A 20652-nucleotide genomic window follows, 5' to 3' on the forward strand; every position below is an offset into this window, starting at 1 on the left:
CCGTGACGCTCCGCGAATGTGACCTGGGGCACTATTGGTTCTTGTGGCGCGGGGTGCGTCGGGAGATGTAGTCTCTCCCGCCCTGGCGCGGTTGCTGGGGGCAACGGTCCCCTCTGGCCCAAGTGCCGGGCGTGAGCGGCGGCGGCGGCCTCCGCGGATGGACAGAGTGGGAGGAGGTTGGCGGGGTCTGCAGGGTGGCGGCCGGGTTTTGCGACCAGGCTCCGGCGAGGAGGTGCGGGGAAACGGGGCGCACTCCGCAGCTGGGCTGGGAGGGCGGCGGGAGGGCGGCCACGAGCCTCACGCCTCAGTTTCCCCGCCTGAGGCCCTCTCGGGAGCGTGGTCGGATGTAGGTCGCTCCAGGCCTGGGAGAAGAGCCCGACGGTCTGAGGGGCGCCAGTGCTTTCACAGTTTGATTTATTTATTTTTAACAACTTTATTGGGGATTCACTTACATATCATAGGATGCATTACCCGTTTTAATTGTACAAGTCCGTTATTTTTAGTAAATTTGTCAGGCAGCGCAACCATCACCACGATCCAGCTTTAAGACTTTTCCGTCACCCGGAGATCTCTCCTGCCCCTTTGCAGTCCATCCCCGCTCCCACCTCTGGCCCCAGGCAACCACTGATGTGCTTTCTGACTCTAGATTTGCTTTTCTGGACAATTATTTTGAGCGGAATCGTGCGGTGTGTGGCGTTTTGCATCTGGTTACTTTCCCTTAATAGGAAGTTTGAGATGTATGCATGTTGTGTGTATTGGTTGTTCTCATCCATTCGTTAATAGACATTTGGGTTGTTTCCATTTTTTGTCTTTGATGAATGATAACTGTTATGAACATTTGCATACCTTTCAATTATCTTGGGCCAGGTAGGAGTGGAATTTCCAGATCATAGACTACGTTTAACCTTTTGAGGAACTGCCGACTCTTTTCCAAATCAGCAGCTGCACCATTTTACCATTCCCCCCAACAGTGTATGAGGGTTCCACTTTCTTCCCCTCTTTGCCAGCGTTTGTTATTATCTGTCTTTTTGCTTATCGCCATCCTAGTGGTGTGAGCCGGCTCTCGTGGTGGTGGTTTCGATTTGCGTTTCCCTGGTAGCTTGTGACGCTGAACAACTTTTCATGTGCTTATTGGGCATTTGCATATATTTTGTGTGTGTATGAAATATCTGTTCACGTTTTTTGCCTCTTAGTTTATTTTTAATTGTGTGTTTCCTAAATATATCTATTTTAGTTGTGCTAAAATGTACATAGCATAAAATTTGCCATTTTAACCATTTTTCCATTGGTTTATTTTTAAACCTAGGGAAATTTTCAAAAGAACTAGATGCCAGAAAACCTGGCATGCTGGTCAGGCCTCCCCTCTGACCTGCAGAATAGCCTGGGCCGAGTCGTCTCCTGATTCTAGGCTTTGTTAAAATATTAACAGCAATACCTGTTACCCTTGTTCCAGCGATCTCTACTGCCCCTTCGCCACGTCCTTCCAGCTAAAAGTTAGCCTGTTACGCAGGTAGTCCAAATACTACCATTGCCACTATCTAAATTTTACTGAGCTCTTATTCCAGGCCCCATATTGATCATAGGAACCCTCTGAGGGAAATCGTTACTATTCCCTTTTTACAGATGAGCAGGCTGAGGCAGAGAGTGGCTAAGTAACTCTCCCAGGGGCACACGGATAAGGAATTCTGCGCTGCTGCTGTCAGGTGTGGTGCTCCATTCACTGACCACTGTGGTCAGGTCTGTGCTGGGCACTCTCAGTACACAGGCTGGTTCAGATGGGGACAAGGAAGTAAGCACACTAGTCAGAGAAACAGCCAGGAAAATCATGAAAATAATTCATTCTTGTACAGAACCTTAGGGGCTGGGTTAAATGCATTTCCTTGCACAAAACCTTTGAGCTCAGCCTTGAAAAGTGCATTTAAGATATAGGGTTGCCACATTTAATGAATAAAAATATGGGACACCCAGTCGAATTTGGATTTTGGATAAACAAATAATTTTTTAGTATAAAAATATTTGGAACATAGTACTTTTTAGTATAAAAATATTTGGGTCATACTTATATTTTTAAAATTATTTGCTGTTTATGTGAAATTCAAATAACTGGGTGTCCTGTATTTAATTTGGCAGTCCCAATGAGATTGTTTTCCAAGTGGTCAGGGATGGGAAAAGAGGCTTTTCCAGGTCTCACCGTGAATTTCTTCTTTTTAATAAAGTAGCACATGGCCTTCCTAAGCGCTCCAGCAGTCTGGCGAGCAGGCATCCTCCGTGTCCTGTCTCTTCTGCCTCCGTGTTGTTAAGCTGGAAACGTTGCTGCCCACACAGAGCTCCCCGGTGCCTTTCAGACGGCCGCCTGGTTTTCGGCTGCCCGCGTGCAGTCCCCTGGGCTTCCCCCGGTCCCTGCGGGTGGGTTCAGGGTTTGAGAGTACAGACGGTGCTGCCGCGGCGTGCCCTGAGCATGTCTCTGTGCGCGTCTGAGGGTGTAACTGTAGGGCAATTTCCGGACCGGGAATGACTGGGTCACAGGGTCCGCACATTTCAAATTTCATTGCTGTTGCTGAGTTCCTCACTACAAAACACCCACCATGCTGTATTTTCCATAGTTTTAAGTCTTTAAAATCTTTTGAAACCTTTGTAAATCTTGCGACGGGTCCTTCACATTCTTTCGGGGGCACATGGGAACTCTGAGAATATGAGGGAAGCTCTGGCCCTCCTCCCCAGGAAAACGTCCGCTGGTACGCACACGCGACACGCGGCAGACGTACAGTGCCCCACTCCCCAGTCCAGGGCAGTGGTTCTCACACTTTAAGTGAAGTAAGACTTTCTGGGGAGTTCGATAAACATACAGATTGTATCTCAACAGCTCTTTGTGAGAGAGCTGAGGCTCCTTGGATAAAAGGGGAGCCTGGACTTGGGGTGTGATGGGGAAGTAGCACTCGCTGGGAGTGGTGGTGGGGTATCTGGCGGGGAGTGACGCACAGGTCCGGGGAGGGAGGTCTTAGGACCCAGACCTGAGCTTTGAACTTGTCTCTGCTGCTTACAGGCCAGGTGACCTTGACCGGTGACCTAAGCTGTGGGACTTTATTTCCTCCACCTCCTCTGTGAAAGGGAAAGCCAGTGAGCGACTCCCAGGGTGGCATGTGGATTGAATGAGATGATCTGGCTCTGAGCAGGGTGGCGGGCACCCCGCTGGAGCCTGAGAGGTGCTGGCTCTTGTTCTTACTGTGCCGCGTCTCAGGAAGGCCTGCTGTTGAGTGGCGTCCTGTCAGTGGCACTGTGTCTAATCATCTTCACTGCCATCGTCGGGCTGGCAGGGCGATTCGATCTCTCCCGGTGTATGGGAGCCGCTGAGGGACTTGAGTGCACAATGTGAACATCAGGTTCTTCTCTAAGTTTTCTTTCTTTACTCCCTAGAATGGCTTCAACCAAAAAAATCAGCCATCCTGTGTGCGATGTCTTTGGTGATTTCAGTGATATTTCCTTGGAAGATTCAAAGATGGAAGAAATCAGAAACTTGAAAATCAGTAGAGGTCTTACCAAAATAGCACCTGGTCCTAGCAGATTTCTAAAAAGAAACCAAACTATGGGTGAGAAACACTTATTCCCAAAAGAGAATGCTGTCCTGGGGAGGGAGCCCGGGCCCTCCTCAGGTAGACCCCTGGCCGCTGCCTCGAAGCTCAGGGCCCACGCCGCGCTCACAAAGCTGGCCCAGCTCGAAACCCGGATCCTGAATCGGAAGGTGCAGATGGATGTGTCTGCCGTGGACTCTGACCCGGAGACCTCCGAGGGCCGTCCTCCAGGGAGGGCGGACGAAGCGCCCCTCAGTGCCGCTGAACGCTCCTCACAGAACACAGACAGCACCCCCCGGACGCAAGCCCGAGGAGCTCCCACCGCCAGGGGTGCTGCGCCGAATGGGCAGGCCAGTCGCTTTCTAAAGAAGAGAGGCCCACCTGGGGAAAACACACCCCCTGGAGCACAGTTTGGGCAAGAGAGGAGCTTTCAGACATCCAAAGTGAAAGAACCTGTTAGAAAATTGGATTCTCCAGACAGCGATGAAGAGGAAATGAGAGAGTTGCTGGGAAGCTTGATGGAATCTTCTAGAGAAAAAGAAACACACACAAATCAGGGTTTCACCAGCACCAAAGTCAGTGAGAAAGAACGAATAAAACTATTCCCGGTAAGGTTTGCACGTTTGTTTATTTTTAACGAAAGCTTTGCACTTGTGTCTTTCTGTCACGGCCCTGAGGCTGGAGAGCAGCTGTCTCCAGGAGCTTCTTGAGGAAACAGTGTGACGAGGAAAGGCTGGGTTTCAGTGGTCACCGGTGCCTACCGTGGACCTGTGCTGTGGAACCGCACTCGGGCACGCCAGACAGTTTGGCAGTATCTAACTCTACCCCACAGGACCTCACCTCAGATGGCTGATTGCACCCCAGCAGTGACCAGTGCCGCCTGCAGTCCACGCCCACCTGTCGTGTGTACCACACAGGCACCATTAACTTGGGGAGGCTACATTGCCATTTTCTTATTGAGATGAAATTCACATAAGCTAAAATTCACCATTTTAAAATCAATAGTTCAGGGGCATTTAGTACATTCACGATGTTGGACAACCACCTCCTCTATCTAGTTCCAGAACATTTCCATCACCCCAAAGGAGACCCTAGACCCATTCAAAATCACCCCCCGTACCCCTGCCCCCAGCCCATGACAACCACTAATCTGCCTTTTTTCCCTATGGATTTGCCTATTCTGGATATTTCATATAAGTGGGATCACAGAACATGTGACCTTTTGTGTCTGGCTTCTTTCCCTCAGTGTGGTGTTTTTGAGGTCCTCCACTTTGTAGTGTGTGTCGGGGCTTCTCGTGTTTATGGCTGAGTAACAGTCCAGTGTGTGGATGGACCAGATCTTCCTTAGGCATTCATTCACTCGTGGGTGTTTGAGTGGTCTCTCTCCCTTGGCTCTTGTGGATGGCGTTCCATGAACACGTGTCCAAGCGCCTGTTTGAGCCCCTGTTTTCAGTTATTGTGGGCAGGTACCTGGCAGTGGCATTGCTGGGTCCTGTAGTATTCTGTGTGCCACTTACTGAGGAGCCGCCGACTGTTTTCCATAGCGGCGGCACCGTTTTACATTCCCACCAATGGTGTGTGAGGGTTCCAGTGTCTCCACGTCCTCGCCCACACTTGTTATTTTCGGGTTTTTTTATTATAGTCATCCTAGTGGGTGTGAAGTGAGGGGAAGGCTTCATTTTAAGGGGGCAAAAATCTGCATATTCATTTTGATTCTGTTGAAGGTCCAGGCTATTACAGATCATGTACTCAGGGGCCTTAATTTAGAAAATTTATAATTAACAATCTATATTTGAAAGCAAAGTGATATTTCTGATTATTTGTGGAGTATTTCTAATCTCAATATTACCTTAGCTAAATGTTGTACCTTGACTTGCAGAAATGAGGGGAGAGGAGAGAAAGGGGCCCAAGGGGTCACTGTTCTCGTGCTCCTCTCTACTGTGATGTTGAATGAGGAGGCCTTGCTCATCACATGCTTGGTAATTGTATTTCTTTTATTTTCGCCAAAGTAGGATCAGATCCCAACTCAACTGAGAGTCCTTTCTCTACCCAGTGAGGAACTTTCCAGCCCAAAGCCGTGGCAGACGTCACCTCTGCCAACCTCACAGTCAGCGGATGGGACCCTTTGCAGCATGCGCTCAGGAGCCCACTCCCCACAGACTCACAGTTCCGGTGACACACACTTGCGCACGGCGTCACTTTCTGTCACCAGCACCTTTTTGAAGAAGGCGCCCACGGTGATGGGGCAGGGCGGGCGCATGTCCTTGCCTGGAAGCAGTGAGGCTGAGCCCTGGTGGGAGCCACTCTCAGAAGCCTCTGATGCCAGCTTGGACGGTAACCTGTGCAGAGTCATTACCCGGGGCGGGGGGGTGGACCACCTTTATGGTCCCCACTGTTGCGGTCACAGGGAATTGTTACAGGGAGTACGTGGCAGGCCACATCACACCTTCAGCTTCCTGACCTTGTGTCGTGGTTGAGGGGCCTTTCTTTAAAATCTTCACCCAGTAACTGACCACTCACAGAGCAATAACCCGAGAAAGAAATCCTTCTAGAGCCACATACGACAGAAAGGCAACTCACTTTTCTATTTTGTAGCAGAAATCTACCTCCTTTCCTTTTTAAATTCAGAAAAGGAAACAAATCTCTAACCAGCCACAATCAAACATTTCTAGTATTTCAACATTGTTTTAATATTCTATGTATTTAAGAAAGAAAGAGGCCAGCCTGTCAGTCTCTCAGCCCCCACTGCTGGCGCCCAGCTCCTGGCTCCCTCAGCAGGCAGCCTCGAGGGAGGGAGGGAGGCAGGCCGCCAGGAGTGGTGAGTACAAGTCTGACTCTGGGGTCCCGCTTTCCTGGGGTGGGCGTCCTGGCCCCGCCTCTTACTGGCTGTGGAATCTTGGGCTCTCTGTGCCTCAGTTTCCTCATCTGTAAAGTGGGGGCAGAGCCATGTCAGTGAGCGAGTGCCATGAACCGCCTCAGCGTGCCCTGCTTCCCAGGAAGCTCGTGAGGACTGGCGGATGTGATGACATGAGGGGCTTCCCCCACCAGCGCTAGCGCCAGCGCTTCCCAAAGTGCTGAGGCTACAGCCTTGGCCGGGCCTCTGCCCCAGGGCAGCTGGGATGGCTCGGGTCACAGGCTTTGTCCACGAATGCAGCTGGGGACCTGTCTGCACAGGAGTGGAGGCAACAGTCAGTGTGAGAGGAGCCCTGCCCTCCGCCCAGCTTGCTGCCGGCCGCTCACTCCTGCCCCCTCCAGAGATGCCCCCTCCCCCCGCGTGGCCCCCCTGAACTTCTCAGGCCCCCTGAGGTGTCTGCCACGCTCATCAGTGATGGATTAGGTACCCTAATCCATCCGTCTGTGAGGCCCTGCAGGGTGGAGGCATCCTGTGATGCACACACACGCGCACACTCGTGCCCTTCGGGGTGGGGGGGAACCGCAGAAGAGAGTTGCTGCCCATATCTGCCGCCCGTTGCCTTCCCCTCCCCAGAGGAGCGGGTTCATTTGTTGGGTGGCCAGAACCCTGTTGGAGCCCAGCACTCCACAGAGGGTTGCATACTCCTGAGTCTCCGGCCCCATGTATTCGGGCCGTGGCCACTGGCCAGAGGGCACACCAAGATGCTCGGGCCCCGCCAGCGCCTCTGCACTTAACTGGCTTCAAGTGAGAACTGAGGACGCTTCGGGTCCAGTCTTGCCCCTGCCTGAGGTGCCACCCCAGGCCCCGCAGCCTCCTCCCCATCTCCCCCAGCAGCCGGCCGACCCCTGATACCTCTAGCACACTTGTTACCATGCTTCCTTCATTGCATTCATCTGCTCATCTGTCTAGACCAGTCGGGGGGCCCGGCGTGTGTTTCTGTGAAGTTTTATTGGTACACATCAGTGCCCGTTTGTCTACGTGTGGTCTGCAGCAGCTTCTGCACCCCAGGACAGAGCCGAGTCACTTGAGCAGAGGCAGTCTAGCCACAGAGCGGACGATATTTACTGTCCAAGCCTTCAGTGAAAGGCACGTGGACCTGGCCCTGCCCCCTGCAGATGGGCCACGTCCTCCTCTCCATCCCGAGCAGTTAGCCTGCTGCCCACAACGTGATGGTAGGTGTCTGGGGAGTAATAAGTGAGAAACGATTGTCATGTTACATTTTCAATTGCAGATTTTAGAATAAACGTTCTGTCCCTCGACGATCTGGCTCCAGCTGTCAGTGAGAGATCAGACTTGAAACAGAAGGTAAGTCCAACCAGCTTCTTTTTCATTGTGGGTTGTCACGACGTAGGCTCGCAAGCCTCAGGCTTCATTTAGGTCAGTGGTTCCTAACCTGGGGAGTCTGCCCCTGGGGACACTTGGCGAAGTCTGGAGACATTTTGGGTGGTCGTGACTGGGGTGGCAGCCAGCAGTGCTGCTCAGTGTCCTGCAGTGCACAGGACGGCCCCAGAGGTCAGAGTGCCGTGGGCGAGAGACCCTGATTTAGGTGATGAGAGGAAAAAGTTACCTAACGTAGCAGACGATGAAGTCAGGTGTCATGTGGACCTCCTGTAACGACACCTGCTCTGACCTGTGCTCGGTCCATGTCCTGGTGGGATTCTGGCCATTAGTAACCAGTGCACATCAAACGTACATTGTAGTAATGCATTACAGTGACACTACCGCGATTTCACCCTCGGGGCCCCTGCACACGCTCACGCCGTCGGTGTTGAGGCAGCAGTCAAGCATGCTGCTTGTAGCACCAGGCTGCCCAAGTTCCCCGGAGGACCAGTGTGGCCCGGGCACCCTCACCTCATTCTAACACAATGGGATTTTGAGCATGTGGGTCGTTCGGAAACACTTTCCAGTTAGCTCAGCCTTCCTTCATTTTAGAAAGAAGGTCAGAGGGAAAAGGCACCCAGCGAAAGCCCCCAGGCAAGGGCGCCGCCCACTGGAAGCGAGGTCTCCGAGCGCCTGAGCGAGCCCGCAGCCTCCTCTGCCCTGCCCAAGGGCACTGCCAGCCTGCGGCCCCCAGCTCAGCAACCCGCGGCTGGCCCAGCGAGCGCTGCTTATTCGGAAGATTTTGAAGGGTCTCCAAGTCCAACCACGTCTGAGCCACCGGCCCATTCTGGGGAGGCCCCCGACAGGACGCTGGACACCTTGTCTGAATTCTCCGCCAGCCTGAACACCGACCTGCCCCCACCCGCGCCTGAGTCCCGGAGGAAGCGGCCCAGGGGCGGGCCGGGAGTCACGATGAGGGAGACGGCCGTGCAGACCCTCGGCCCGGCTGGCACCGACCCGTGGACGGAGGGTAAGCGTGTTGGCCCCAGGGCCCGGGGAGGGCATGCAGGCCGGGCTGCAGGACAGGCACCTACCCTGTGGGCGTCCTCGGAGGCATGACAAGGAATCCAGGCTGTGGTCATTAACTGGCTGAGGGACCTCAGCACCCTCGTTTTCTCTTCCGTGGATGAAGACAGTTCCCACTGTCTTCTGAGCTCTACAACATTCCAAAAAGTTTCAGAATCAAAGACTCAGGCAGAGGTTCCCTCCCGGGTGGTTCTGCCCCCAGGAGACATCAGCGAGGTCTCGAGCCCCTTTGGCTCTGACAGCTGGGAGACAGTCTGGCAGGTGGAGGCCAGGCCTGCGCTCAACACCCTCCAGCGCCCAGGACGGCCCCCACAGAGATGAGCCAGCCCAGAGCGTGGCGGTGCCTGGGGTGAGCCAGGGGACGCACTGCCAGAGGAACCACCTTCCGGGAGAGCGTGTCCTCAGGAGGCCCCAGCGCAGGCTCCACTTTAGTGGTCTGAACTTGGGGTGTTTTGGTGGATTCTCTTTGGTGCAGTGGGCACTTACTACCACTCTCAGTACAACTTTCCAGACATTTCTCTTGTCCCCAGCTCAGTCTTGGCCCTCTGGATGGAATGGTCCCTGTCTCTTGCTCCCTTTCTTGTCTGGACGACACCTGCAGTGTAGACAGACCTTGTTCCTGGACTGTGCGGGGCTGTAATTCTTGCTCCTATTTGGGGGCTGAGCCGCACAATAGCCCAGCCCTCAGACTGGGGTGGGGCGGGCCGCTCTCTGTCTCTCTTGGGGAGGAAAGCTAATCAGGCACGCTGGGTCCCATCCTGTGACTCAGAACCTCTGTGTCCCTCTCCACGGCCTCCTGCTGTTTTCCTGACAACACAGCAGTGGTGGGCAAATGTGCACGTTTCTGTCCATATCTTTTGCAATTTAAAGAGGTGCTTTTGTAAAATGTGGGCAATGCCATGTTCCTAGACTAGGCCTGACACTGAAGGGAGAGAGCAGAAAGGCAGCCTGGAGAAACCCGCTCGTTAGAGTCCAGGGGACATTCCAAAGCCCACAGGTGGCCCCATAGAAAGAAGGCAGAGGGAGGGGAGGGCACGAGGCCACGGTCACCAGCCCCTGTGAGCTGCAGTGACTGCTTTGGCCACCTCGACTGACTTGAATATTGAACCAGGAGAACCTACCAGAAAGGCAGAGGCAGGTTTGGGGAAATTTTTAAAGGGAACAAGGTTAAAAGAGCAAGAAAGATGGCCATCACGTTCAGAATTCCCGTAGCTTGTTGCAGCGTCGTGTCTGTCGACGAGAAAGTCTCGCTCGGCATCCTAGCCACTCACCGCCACCCTTGTCCTTGGGACAGCAGCTGGCATGGCGGCCATCCGACCAGCCCTGGGAGGCGCCTACGTGGACCCTGCGCCTATCGCCAGTCACGTCGTGAGTGCAGATGCCATAGAAGGTAACAGCCCAGCTCGGCGGGTCCTTGTGGTGCAGTAGGCACATTTTCCTTGTGACTTCCCGCTCGCCCTTGGAGGGGTGGCGCCCCATTAGTGCTGGGTTCTGGGAATCTGTTGGCGGGATCACAGCCATGGACAACTGCCACAGTTCCTAGGACCCTGGACGACAGAGTGTCCGAGAACCTTCAGTCTGTCTTAGGAGAGGCCAGCAGTATTGGACAGATCGGGAAGGTTCTGAGTGACACACCTGGAAGCCCTCCGGCCCAACAGGGCTGTCTGATTGTGTGTGTTCCCCCTTGAGCCTTTTTATCTAGAACCCATGGTGGTTTTCCCTGAAGACACGCAGCCAGGACTGAGCGGCGGCCAGCCGGGTGGACACGGCCCTGGCTTCCTTGAGAGTCTGGGGGAGTCTTGGGGCCCTAGGGAGGTGTAGCCTGGCCTGCGGCAGGAGGAAGGTGCCCGACAGCCACGTAGACTGTGCCAGGTCCCTGTGGGGACGCTGACGGCTTGCAGGACACAAGTGAGGGTCCATCTAGTACCTGCTTTATTTTCCTTTTTCACTTTTCTTAATATTTTTTAATAGACAAAGGAATTAAAATATACTGGTTACAACAAATGAAACGTTTACATGCTTTTAAGAAAAGATTTACTATTTTTTAATTTAATATTAACCTCCATGTTACCACATAGTCTCAGTAATACTCTTTTTTAAGTTGCTAAGTTTTTATTTTTAATTATATTTTTATTTAATTAAAAATTGTATTCCCAGGGGCCAGCCTGGTGGCATAACAGTTAGGTTTGCACATTTCACTTTGGTGGCCCAGGGTTCGCTGGTTCAGATCCTGGGCGCAGACCTACGCACCACTTGTCAAGCCATGCTGTGACAGGCGTCCTACATATAAAATGGAGGAAGATGGGCACAGATGTTATTAGCTCAGGGCCAGTCTTCCTCAGCAAAAATAAAAAATAAAAAATTAAAAAATTCTAATTATATTTTTAATTATTTTAATTATATATTTAAAATGCACAATATAAAATTTGCTCTCCTCCCTGGTTTTTTAAAAAATTTTTTTGGTGAGGAAGATTGGCCCTGAGCTAACATCTGTGCCAATCTTCCTCTATTTCGTATGTGGGATGCCGCCACAGCATGGCTTGATGAGCCGTGTGTAGGTCTGTGCCCGAGATCTGAACCCGTGAACCCGGGGCCACTGAGGCAGAGCACATGAACTTAACCGATACGCCTCCAGGCTGGCCCCGCTTCCTCCCCGTTTTTAAGTTCAGTAGTGTTCACTGGATTCACTTTGTGCAGCTGCACAATTGGGTGCCACTTTACTAGACTCCTTTCTCTGTGTGGGCTGTTGAGGTTGACTTCCGTTTCTGCCTGGGAGCCGAGCCTCCTACCTGGGCAGCTCTGGAGGGTCACCCGTGAGTGAGTCAGAGGAAAGCAGTTCATTTCCTATAGAGACCAGACAGAATGCAATAGGCGAGGTCTCCACCACTTCCAAGGGCAGCCGCACTTCCCAAAAGTATCCTGACATAGCCGAGGGAGTGGGGGCTACAGAGCCCGGGGGCCCAGAGTGTCTGGCACTGGTGGGGTGAGGGTCCTGGTGGGGTCCCGGGGCCCGCCAAGTGACACGGTGCCGGGTGCAGCCCTGACAGCTTACAGCCCGGCCGTGTTTGCACTCCACGACCTGCTCAAGCAGCAGCTCAGCCTGACGCAGCAGTTCGTGGAGGCCAGCCGGCACCTGCACGGGTCCCTCCTGCAGTCCCTGGACCGAGACTCGTTCCACTACCACACCCTGGAGGAAACCAAAGAGGTGACGGCCGACCCGGGAGGGGGGCGGGGCTCAGGGCCAGGCCTCGGCCAGGGCAGCAGGGACATGGCGGCCCGGTCACCTTCGTCCTCGCAGAAGGAGCCTTGTTTCCTCCTCGTGCAGAGAAGAGGTGGTACGGCTGAGGGCACTGAGAGCCAGCCTGGCCAGGCAGAAGCTGGCTCAGCTTGTGTGACCTCAGACCAATGGTGGCCTCCTTGGTGAGGGTCTTGTCCCTTCACAGACCCTTCCCAAGTGCCACCCAGCAGGGGCTTCTCTCCTCAGTCCAAGGGCCGAAACTTAAGGAATGTTACACTTCTCTTTTTCCCTCCAAAAATTTAATTTTTGTCTGATTACAAAAGATACGTTATTTTATAAAAATCTTGTTACAGAAATATGTAACTTAAGTCCTCCATAATTTCAGAGATAACTGTTACCAATCTTAATATATATTCTTTAGATTTTTATGTAAAATATGAACTGTATTATGTAGATGTACATATATGTACATTATATACAATATTACATATTGTATATATTTATACAGTGTATAAAATATATATTACAATGTAATAGGTATAACGTGTAATAGTATTATGTATGTTTCTTTATAGAAATGGCATCATACTATATGAACTGTTCTGCTTGTTTTTTTTTTTCTTTTTATCTACAAGTATTTCTAAAGGATAAGGACTTCTAAAAAATTCACGGACACCACCATTACCACACTAAGACCACATGCACTCTCCTGCATGTCCGTGCACATCCAGTGTGATTTCCACTTTTCGCATGAAACTTGTCCATTCTGTTCCGGTTTTCTCCTCAGGATCCAGACAAAGCCCGTCTGTACACGGATTGCTGGGTGGCTCTTTAGCCTCCTCCTGGGGCAGCGGTTCTCGGCCTGAGCGGCGTCAGAACTGCGGGGCCTGGGCCCACTGGGCTCTGTCGGCAGCAGGGTGCGCCTGGGAGCGGGTATTTCTCCCATGGGCCCACTGGGGACCCACTTTGAGAACCACTGCGCTGCAGGTGTCCCCATCCCCATCTCTTTCTTGTTTCCTTGCAGTTTGCTGAAGAAAACAGGTTGTTTGTCTGACAGTTTCCCCCATTCTGGACTTTGCTGGCTGCACCCCTGTGGGCTCCTTGTTCCCACTAGATGAACATCAGTTGATGGATGCTGGCTGAAGGGACCTGACCACGTCACCTGCCTACAGCCCACCAAGGCTCCCCACTGTCTGCTACGGGCCCACGTCCTGAGAGCGGCTCCCAGGCTCTCCTCCCAGACGGTGCACTCTAAGGGCACCCCTGGTAGCCCCGTCCACCAGCCCCACGTGATGGCAGCCACTCTTCCCTTTCGGACTCATCAGGGCTCACCCCTTGCAGGGCACCCTGCTGGGGCCTGCCGCATTCACCTCTCCTCTTCTGTTCCCACAGCATTGTCACCTGGCATCCTGTCATTTTACTTTTCTGTAGCCCAACTGGGAGCTGCTGGGGATGGGTGCCGTCTCCAGCACCCAAAGCCTCAGGAGACTGAGGCAGTGGTGGTGGTGACGTGTCTGTCTGTCCTCTGCCCAACAGTACATCAGGCGGCACAGGCCCGCCCCGCTGACCATGGAGGATGCTCTGGAGGAGGTGAGGAAGGAGCCGTGAGCACCAGCAGGTGAGGCTACACTCCTGGGTCTGATCTGGAGAGCTGGTTGGGTACACTGGCTGTGACACTCATGCATCAGTTTCCGGGTGACATTCAGTGGTGGGGCAGGTGGCACCCAGGACTCACTCAAGCAGAATCTCAGCTCCAGCCTTTTCTGGCTGAGCGACTGACCCTCCCAGTCCCTGTCCTGAGAGGACGCCCCACAGGCCAGGGGAAGTGGAGCGGAGGAGCACGCTCACAGCACGGGGCAGGACGGAGGAAGCCAGCCTGTCTGGAGCCCCACGGAGCGGCTCCACCTGGCCGAGTGCTGCCTTCCCTCTGAGCTGAGCTAGATAGGGGATGAGGACCCAGGGCCAGGTCCCCATGCTGGGAACTCTGTGTGAGACGCCAGGGCAGAGCTTCTGACCCAGCTCCATGACTCAATTCTGCGCTCAGGACACACTGCCTCCCTGCTCGGCCCAGCACACCTCTGACTTAAAGACACAGAGAAAAGGTCTTTAAAAAAAGTCTTTATTTGAAGGCAAAACAGTAAAATCCACAAGAAATTGTTAACAGCACGTGTTTACATTTATCCTGAATCCGACACATTTGAACAATTCACAGCTACAGGAAATCTAGAACAAAATCAAATATTTTATCACATCAGGTTGAAAAGTTGGAGAGGATTCTGCATCTTATTGAAAAGAATTTTTCAAAAATGTTTCTGTACAAATGGCACCGCACCAACTGCCCGAGGCTGCCCAGTGAGCACAGCTGGAGCCAGCAGCTCCTCCAGGCTTCACTGCCCCGGGGCGGGGCAGGTGGCAGAGGAAAGGACAGAGCAGGCGGCAGGGCGGGCCCCCTGGAGCTGCCTGGGCCGCCGCACAGAGTGCTGGTGCTGGGGCTCCTCCTCGTGGAGACACCAGGGACCGATGCTCCAAGGATGGTGTTCCGTGACCTGAAGACACCTCAGATCATTCTCCTCAGAGCCTTCTGTGTCTGCGGACACTAGCAAATGGCTAACATTCGAAAAAATACTCAAACAACTAGAAGAACTGCACTAAGGGCCAGTTTGTCTCAGAGGAATCAGCTTTCAAATGATCTCCCGAGGATCCTCTTAGATCACTATTCTTTTCTCTAAAACTAAACCATTTGGAGTAAAAATGAAAACCCTGTTTAACTTAGCAAATCAAAAGGTTTTGCTCTTCCGTCTTTAAAGAGTGAGGAGTATGAGCGCCTGCTGAGCATTCCCAGGCTGCGGCCGCAGCGAGGGAGCGGGCAGAGCCGGCGCCTCTGCCCCGGGCCCGCCAGCCTGCCCACTCCGGGCTTCGCCTCCACACTCTGCAGATCTGCCAGGGGATGCAACACATCTGTTCCTTCCGAGTCACGAATCTTATCCAGGGGGTGGAGCCTCGTGTTTCTCACTTCACTGTCACAGGAAACGCGCTTGTGGCCGTGCTGGCTGGGGCTTCTCCTTGTGTGAATCTTGCTGCTCTGGCAGAGCTGAGTGCAGGGGGCTGGGGCCTCCACGCTGGGGGGCACAGCACTGTCACTAAGCATGCTGCAGTTGTCTTCTCTTCTCTCACTCCCCCAAGATGGAGACTGTGTGAGGACCGAGCTGTCCCTACCAGCTTCCACGCCAATAAGCCAGGAGGGTGCCGTGGCTGCCGGCCGGCTCCTGGCCTGGGCGCGCCTACTTGCACTCGTCCCTGGCCTTCATGCGGGCAATGAAGGAGTAGCTCTTGTTCCTGCGGTAGTTCTCATAGGGGTCGTCCAGGGCCACCCCCACGCCCTTGTACTGGTCCCACTTATCCCGGACATCCCCGCCCTTGATGGGGTCCTGGATTCCTTGTTCTTTCACGCCGAGGCCGCCAGATCCACTCCAGCCTTAAGAAGAAAGAGGGACAAGTGGTTACAAGCCACAAAGGAGGCCAAAATGGTGCATTTACTCTAACTTAAGTCACATGGGAATGCATCTGGGGAGCTGAACGCCATGCAGACGTGCAGGTTACAAACGTGAAACTGCCATGGTAAGAAGAGCGCGCAGCACCCGCTGCAGGCTCGCCCTGCGTGGAGTCCGGCAGTGAGAGGAACTCCTCTGCCTCCATCGCTGCCCAACCCCCAAAGCCCAGAGCGGGCGCTGTCTTCCCAGGAACCTTACCCATTTTCACCAGCATCTGATGTCCTTTGTTCTCTTCCCCGAGCCTGGAGTCAGGTATAGGAGGTGCTGAATTAGAACCCAGACCAGCCGAGGAACTAAAATTAAGACAGGTTACGTCTTTTACAAAAGAGCAGACACATTTATTGGAATGAACGTTAGAGGATTACAGCGTGTAGCTTATGTGAATGTTCGCCAGTGGAAGATGGACAGGCACACACACATTTCGAGTCTCTACCGTTCTTCTTTATCCTCTTCGCCAGCCAGGGAAGGGGGCTCCCTAAGATGATGCCCCTGCCCACACTGAGCAGCAAGGGCAGGTCACACCGACCCCCTAAGATGGTTAGGAACACAGAGCCCAGCCCCCGCCTCAGGCTTTACAACGTGACTGTAAGAAGGTAAGAACGCAGTGTGAGACGAGGTGCCACTGTCACTGCGCTAGTGCTTGGGGTCCCTGAGGTGCTGCCCCAGCATGGGCCACCATGAGCATGTCTTCTAATGACACGTTTCAACATTCACAGCAAAGCATCAGAGGGCTCCAGCGCTACCAGTGGGTCATTCGACAGTTAAGACAGAAATCTTACGGCGGGGTGGGGCTCCTGGACCTTGACCGGCGTCTCCTTCCTGGGGAGTACGACTTGGAGCGGGAGCGGGAGCGAGAACGGGAGCGGCTTCTCGAGGAGCGTGATCGGCTGCGGCTCCTGCGGGGCAAGGGGAGAGCACGGCGGGGTGGCCTCAGAGGGGGCGGGGTGGCCACAGGCCTCGAATCCCCAAGGGGCAGTGCCCTGCCTACCTGGAGCGCGAGCGGGAGTAGGAGCGGGAGCAGGAGCGCGACCTTGACCGTGAGTAGGAGCCAGATGACTTGGAGGACCTCGAGTTGGAGCGGGAGGAAGAGCGCCCTCGGCTTTTGGATCTGCTCCGAGACCTCGAGGGTCCACTGCAGGGAGAGGCCTGGTGAGCCGAGCCGAGAGGAGCCCGCCCCCGCCCCGGGTTTCTGGGAGACCCCAGGTGTGCATGGCCCCGTGCAGACTCGCCATTCACACCAGGGTATGCGTCCCTAAATAGCTGGCTGAATACAGACTTGGCAAACTGCGCGCTCATGCTGGTGCTTTAAGTTTTAACTCAGACCTTGTGGGAAGCAGCTCTGAGCAGCTCGCTCGCCTTTATCACACAGTGCCAGACCCAGGATCCAGGCAGAGGCCAGAACTGACCGCCCTTTGCCCTTTGGGGCGTGACTTGACAGTGTCTGGTCGGCAAAGGCAGGGACCCCCTTAGCTGATTCCTGACCACACACAGCCAGGGAGGGACGCTGACCTCCACCCGATGGTCGGGGAGGGGCCGGCGCAGCACGGGGCCCTCACCTGTTCCTCTTCTCCTGGCCTTTCCTCCGCCGGGCCCGCATCTTTGCTCGGAAGAACTCGTAAAGGCCGTTCTGCTCCCAGCCTTCGCTGTAAGACAGGCATTCCTCGAGTGACTACGTGTGCCTCCCTCTGGCAGGGACCTTGTGAAAAGGTGGTCAGGAACAGACCCCACCCGACAAGCCCTCCTGAGCATAGCCTGCCCCTCCTCGTTCACTCAGGCCCTGAGCACGGGCCCCCACAGAAAGCACGAGGCAGTCACCCATGGCGCTGCTCTTTCTCAGGCGAGGAAGCAGAGGCTGGGATGTGAGACTGGCTCCACCCGGCTTCCAGGCCTTTTCCACACTGCTGTTTTAGGAAATAGCTGAGGGTCTCAGGACCTGTGGGCCTGGTAGCTGGGGGCAAGGAGCTCTGACTCACAGATGGGCAGGCCTGTGGCTCGGCACCAGACAAGAGGCAATTTTAGCTGGATTGGTGGTGAGGGGTTTGGGGGAGGGTCTCCAGGGAGGGACCCGTGACCAAGCCTGGTGTGTCCGGCAGCCAGCTGCTTCGGAAACATGCCCTGTCTGAGATGAGTCCTTGTTCCGACGTGTCCCGACTAGGAAAGCCCTTCTTCAAGGGCCACTATATATGGGCAACACATGTCGGGAGAATGGAACTGGTGTTTCTCCCAGAGACCACTGTGCTTCCTCACCTGAGCCCCACACCACCCCGAGCAGAGGGCCTGGCTGTTAAGAGTCTTCCTCATGAAGCAAACTTGGGGAAGACAGGCCGGGAGGAGGACAGAGGCCGGCCCTCCGTCAGTCAGCAGCCCACGGCCCAGTGCCCCTGCGCCCCGTACCTGTTCCTGGGCCTGTCGTGGGAAGGAGGGCTATAGAAGGCCTCCACGGCTGCCAGCAGCCTCTCACTGGGCGGCATGGGGGGCGGGAGGCGGATGTCTTTAGGGTCCAAAGGCTTGTACTCATGGTCTTCCAGCTGCAGCAGAGAGAACAGCTGTCACCCTTGCCTTGCGTGAACCCCCCTTGGGCCCACCCCGGGGGCTGCGGGCCTCGGGGGGACACAGGACCTTGGTTGGGGGTTGGAGGTTGGGTGTTAGAGCTCCTCACCCTGCCCTTGCTGGGAAATCCCACCCTCTCACAGAGCTCAGCCACACCATGATTCGGTTCCTACACGGGGTGGTTGAGAGCTCCTTTGAGGCAGATAAAAGCCACAGAGTTCTCTCTCCAGAAAATGCACACGAAGACCTGGCCTCAAGCTTAGGTGACAGAAGGACCCCTTGGTTTATTCACAGACACTCAGGATCCCCGGTGCCCTGCCTACAGACAGCTGCCCTATGTGCCCGACTCGACCCAGGGCCCCGTTATCTCCCCTGCTGGCCTCTCCCCTGGTCAGAGCAGCCTCAGCCCAACCCAGGAGGCCCCTTCTCCAGGAACCAGCTCACCCTGCCATGCCCCTACCCTACTCTACTGCCCACCCTGGAAGCAGCCCCGCTGGCCCCTCTGCCTCTGTGCTGCCCTGGTGCGACCCTTCTCAACTTCCAGTCTGATGGTGTCCCAGAGGGGACGGGAAGTGGCAGTGACCAGCAGGGCTGGCATGGCCCCCAGAGCCCAGGCCCGCTCTCTTCTCATCTCATCTCTGGGGCTGCTCTCGCCCCCCCAAGCCTCGCTCACCCAGCTGTGCAGATGCTGTGTAGAGACCCCTGCCTCCCCTGCAGGCGCGGCTCAGAGGCTGCCCCTTCTGAGAGGCCCCTCCACTGTCAGCTCCTGGACAGGGTGGCTTCCAAGGGCCAGCACCCAGAAGACCCCCACCTCACGCAGAGCCTGACAGCTCCTCAGGCTATAGAACTTGCAGCACCAGGAGGGAGGGATGGGGGAGCAGAGGGGATGTGGCCCTGGCTCACTGCCGCCTCAGGGACGGCACCTGCAGGGAGGCTGGCTCAGGCGCCTCCTCCCTGGCTAGCTGGCCAAGGTCACTGCAGAGTGGGAGACGAGGGGAAGTGGCATTCCACAGCTGCTGGAAACAGGTTCTCCCCATGAGCCTCTCCTGCAGAGACGGAGGGGCCGGCACAGTGTGCTGCTGAGTGCGGCGCTCACCACGGTGACGTTACCTTCACGAGGGGGGCCATCAGCCCGGCAGGCAGGTCAAAGTAGGGCACGTTGGGGACCAAGCTGGGGTCATCGTGGTTGATGTGGGGAGGGCCCTGCCGCCGCATGTGGGGGGGGCTGCCCATTGAAGCCGTGGGGAGGAGGGCCGAAGTCAGGGTGCTGGGGCCCACCCCAGGGCGGGTGCTCGTTGATCCCAGGATGAGGCATGCGGTGGCCAGGGTGGTGGTGAGGGGGTCCCATCTCTGCAAAACAGAAACCCGTCTCAGGCCGGCCAGGACGTGGTGAGCGGGCAGTGCCAGGGCTCAGCAGCGGTCTCCAAGGTGACAAGTGTGAGCGGGAAGGGGTGCCCTCGCACTCACCAGCAGGGAAGTCCCCCTGGGGGTAGTCGAAGCGGTGGGGGTAGGGGGGTCGCTCGAAGGGGTGCCGCGGGGGGAAGTCGTCCTGCATGAAGCGGGGGGGGAAGCGGTTGAAATTGTGGGGGTGCGGCGGCTGGTTGAACTGTGGGTGCTGCTGGTGGGGCGGGAAGGGCCCGCGGAAGTGCGGCGGCCGCTGCATGCGGAAGGGCGGCTCTCGCTGGCCCCCGCCCCAGGGCGGCTGCTCGTGCTGGCTGTTCCAGGGGCCCTCAAACTGGCTGTTCCAGTTGGGGTCGGGCTGGCTGTTCCAAGGTGCGTCGCGCTGGCCGTTCCAGCCGGGGTCCCCACGCTGCTCACCCCACATGCCCTCGTGGCTGTTGTTCCAGGGTGGGCAGTGGGGCGGCCCGCCCTGGTGGTGCGGGTAAGGGGGCTGCTCAGGAGGCTGCAAGGCAAAGAGCAGAGGTGAGCCCCTCCTGAGGCCGGGCCCTGGAGGCCGACCGGTCCAGCTGGGCGCTGCCCTGAGCACATCATGGTGCCTCGTTCACTCTGACACGTGCAGTGGATGCTATAAGGGCTGGTACATCATGGGGCCCTCGTGTCCACGCAGACGACTGGAGTCCCAGCTGCTGCACCCACATCTCAGCTGAGGGCTTCCTCTGTGCCAGCATGCAGGATGGGGAGGCCCCAAGTGCCAGGGACCTAAACAGCCCTGCCCCAGAGCCCTCAGTGGATGGCGCAGAGGCGCACCTCCACGGCTTCCAGGATGCAGGGAGCTGCTGAGCCCCAGGGGCCACGGCGGACCCGAACCCTGACGACACCCCCTTTGCTGGCCACTCTCACTTCCCCTCCCCTGTGCTGTCTCCTGAGGTCACCTCCCACATAAACCACTCGCGCTCAAATCCTTGTCTCATGGTCTCCTCCTGGGCCCACACCAGGAAAAGTCTTTCTGTAGGTTGAAGACAA

At 55.5% G+C, this 20652-nt stretch overlaps 2 protein-coding genes across 8 annotated transcripts in view; one reads left to right on the top strand and one right to left on the bottom strand.

The window, feature by feature from the left end:
* The first annotated feature begins 105 nt into the window (after positions 1-105).
* C9H19orf44 (chromosome 9 C19orf44 homolog) lies at positions 106-16528 on the top strand. Of its 7 annotated transcripts, none has more exons than XR_006889998.1 (9): positions 106-232; positions 3415-4177; positions 5582-5903; positions 7715-7788; positions 8416-8833; positions 10184-10279; positions 11928-12094; positions 13152-13745; positions 16395-16460. XR_006889998.1 is itself a non-coding variant. In XM_046670944.1 (9 exons), exons 2-8 carry the CDS (start codon positions 3416-3418, stop codon positions 13733-13735), a joined length of 1911 nt encoding a protein of 636 aa, XP_046526900.1. In that variant the 5' UTR covers positions 106-232; position 3415; the 3' UTR covers positions 13736-13745; positions 16395-16528. The 7 variants fall into 7 exon arrangements, 6 of the variants coding, with proteins under 6 accessions (XP_046526900.1, XP_046526901.1, XP_046526902.1 ...); XM_046670944.1 differs by having other exon boundaries at positions 13664-13745; positions 16395-16528; XM_046670945.1 differs by lacking the exon at positions 11928-12094 and having other exon boundaries at positions 13664-13745; positions 16395-16528.
* CHERP (calcium homeostasis endoplasmic reticulum protein) overlaps positions 14230-20652 on the bottom strand; it is an 18577-nt gene continuing 12154 nt past the window's right edge. Inside the window, 9 exon segments of the mRNA XM_046670940.1 lie at positions 14230-15602; positions 15877-15971; positions 16458-16574; positions 16667-16810; positions 17235-17321; positions 18073-18206; positions 19339-19452; positions 19454-19578; positions 19696-20131. Of these exon segments, the coding sequence (XP_046526896.1) occupies positions 15409-15602; positions 15877-15971; positions 16458-16574; positions 16667-16810; positions 17235-17321; positions 18073-18206; positions 19339-19452; positions 19454-19578; positions 19696-20131 (1446 nt within the window). The 3' untranslated portion in view covers positions 14230-15408.

Source organism: Equus quagga, chromosome 9 (assembly GCF_021613505.1).
Source record: "Equus quagga isolate Etosha38 chromosome 9, UCLA_HA_Equagga_1.0, whole genome shotgun sequence".
NCBI lineage: Eukaryota > Metazoa > Chordata > Mammalia > Perissodactyla > Equidae > Equus > Equus quagga.

Coding starts and splice junctions, on each gene's coding strand:
- C9H19orf44 (XM_046670941.1), top strand. CDS start 3,416: ATGGCTTCAACCAAAAAAATCAGCCATCCTGTGTGCGATGTCTTTGGT. Junction 7,789..8,415: donor GATCAGACTTGAAACAGAAG/GTAAGTCCAACC, acceptor CCTTCATTTTAG/AAAGAAGGTCAGAGGGAAAA. Junction 10,280..11,927: donor GAGTGCAGATGCCATAGAAG/GTAACAGCCCAG, acceptor TGCCGGGTGCAG/CCCTGACAGCTTACAGCCCG.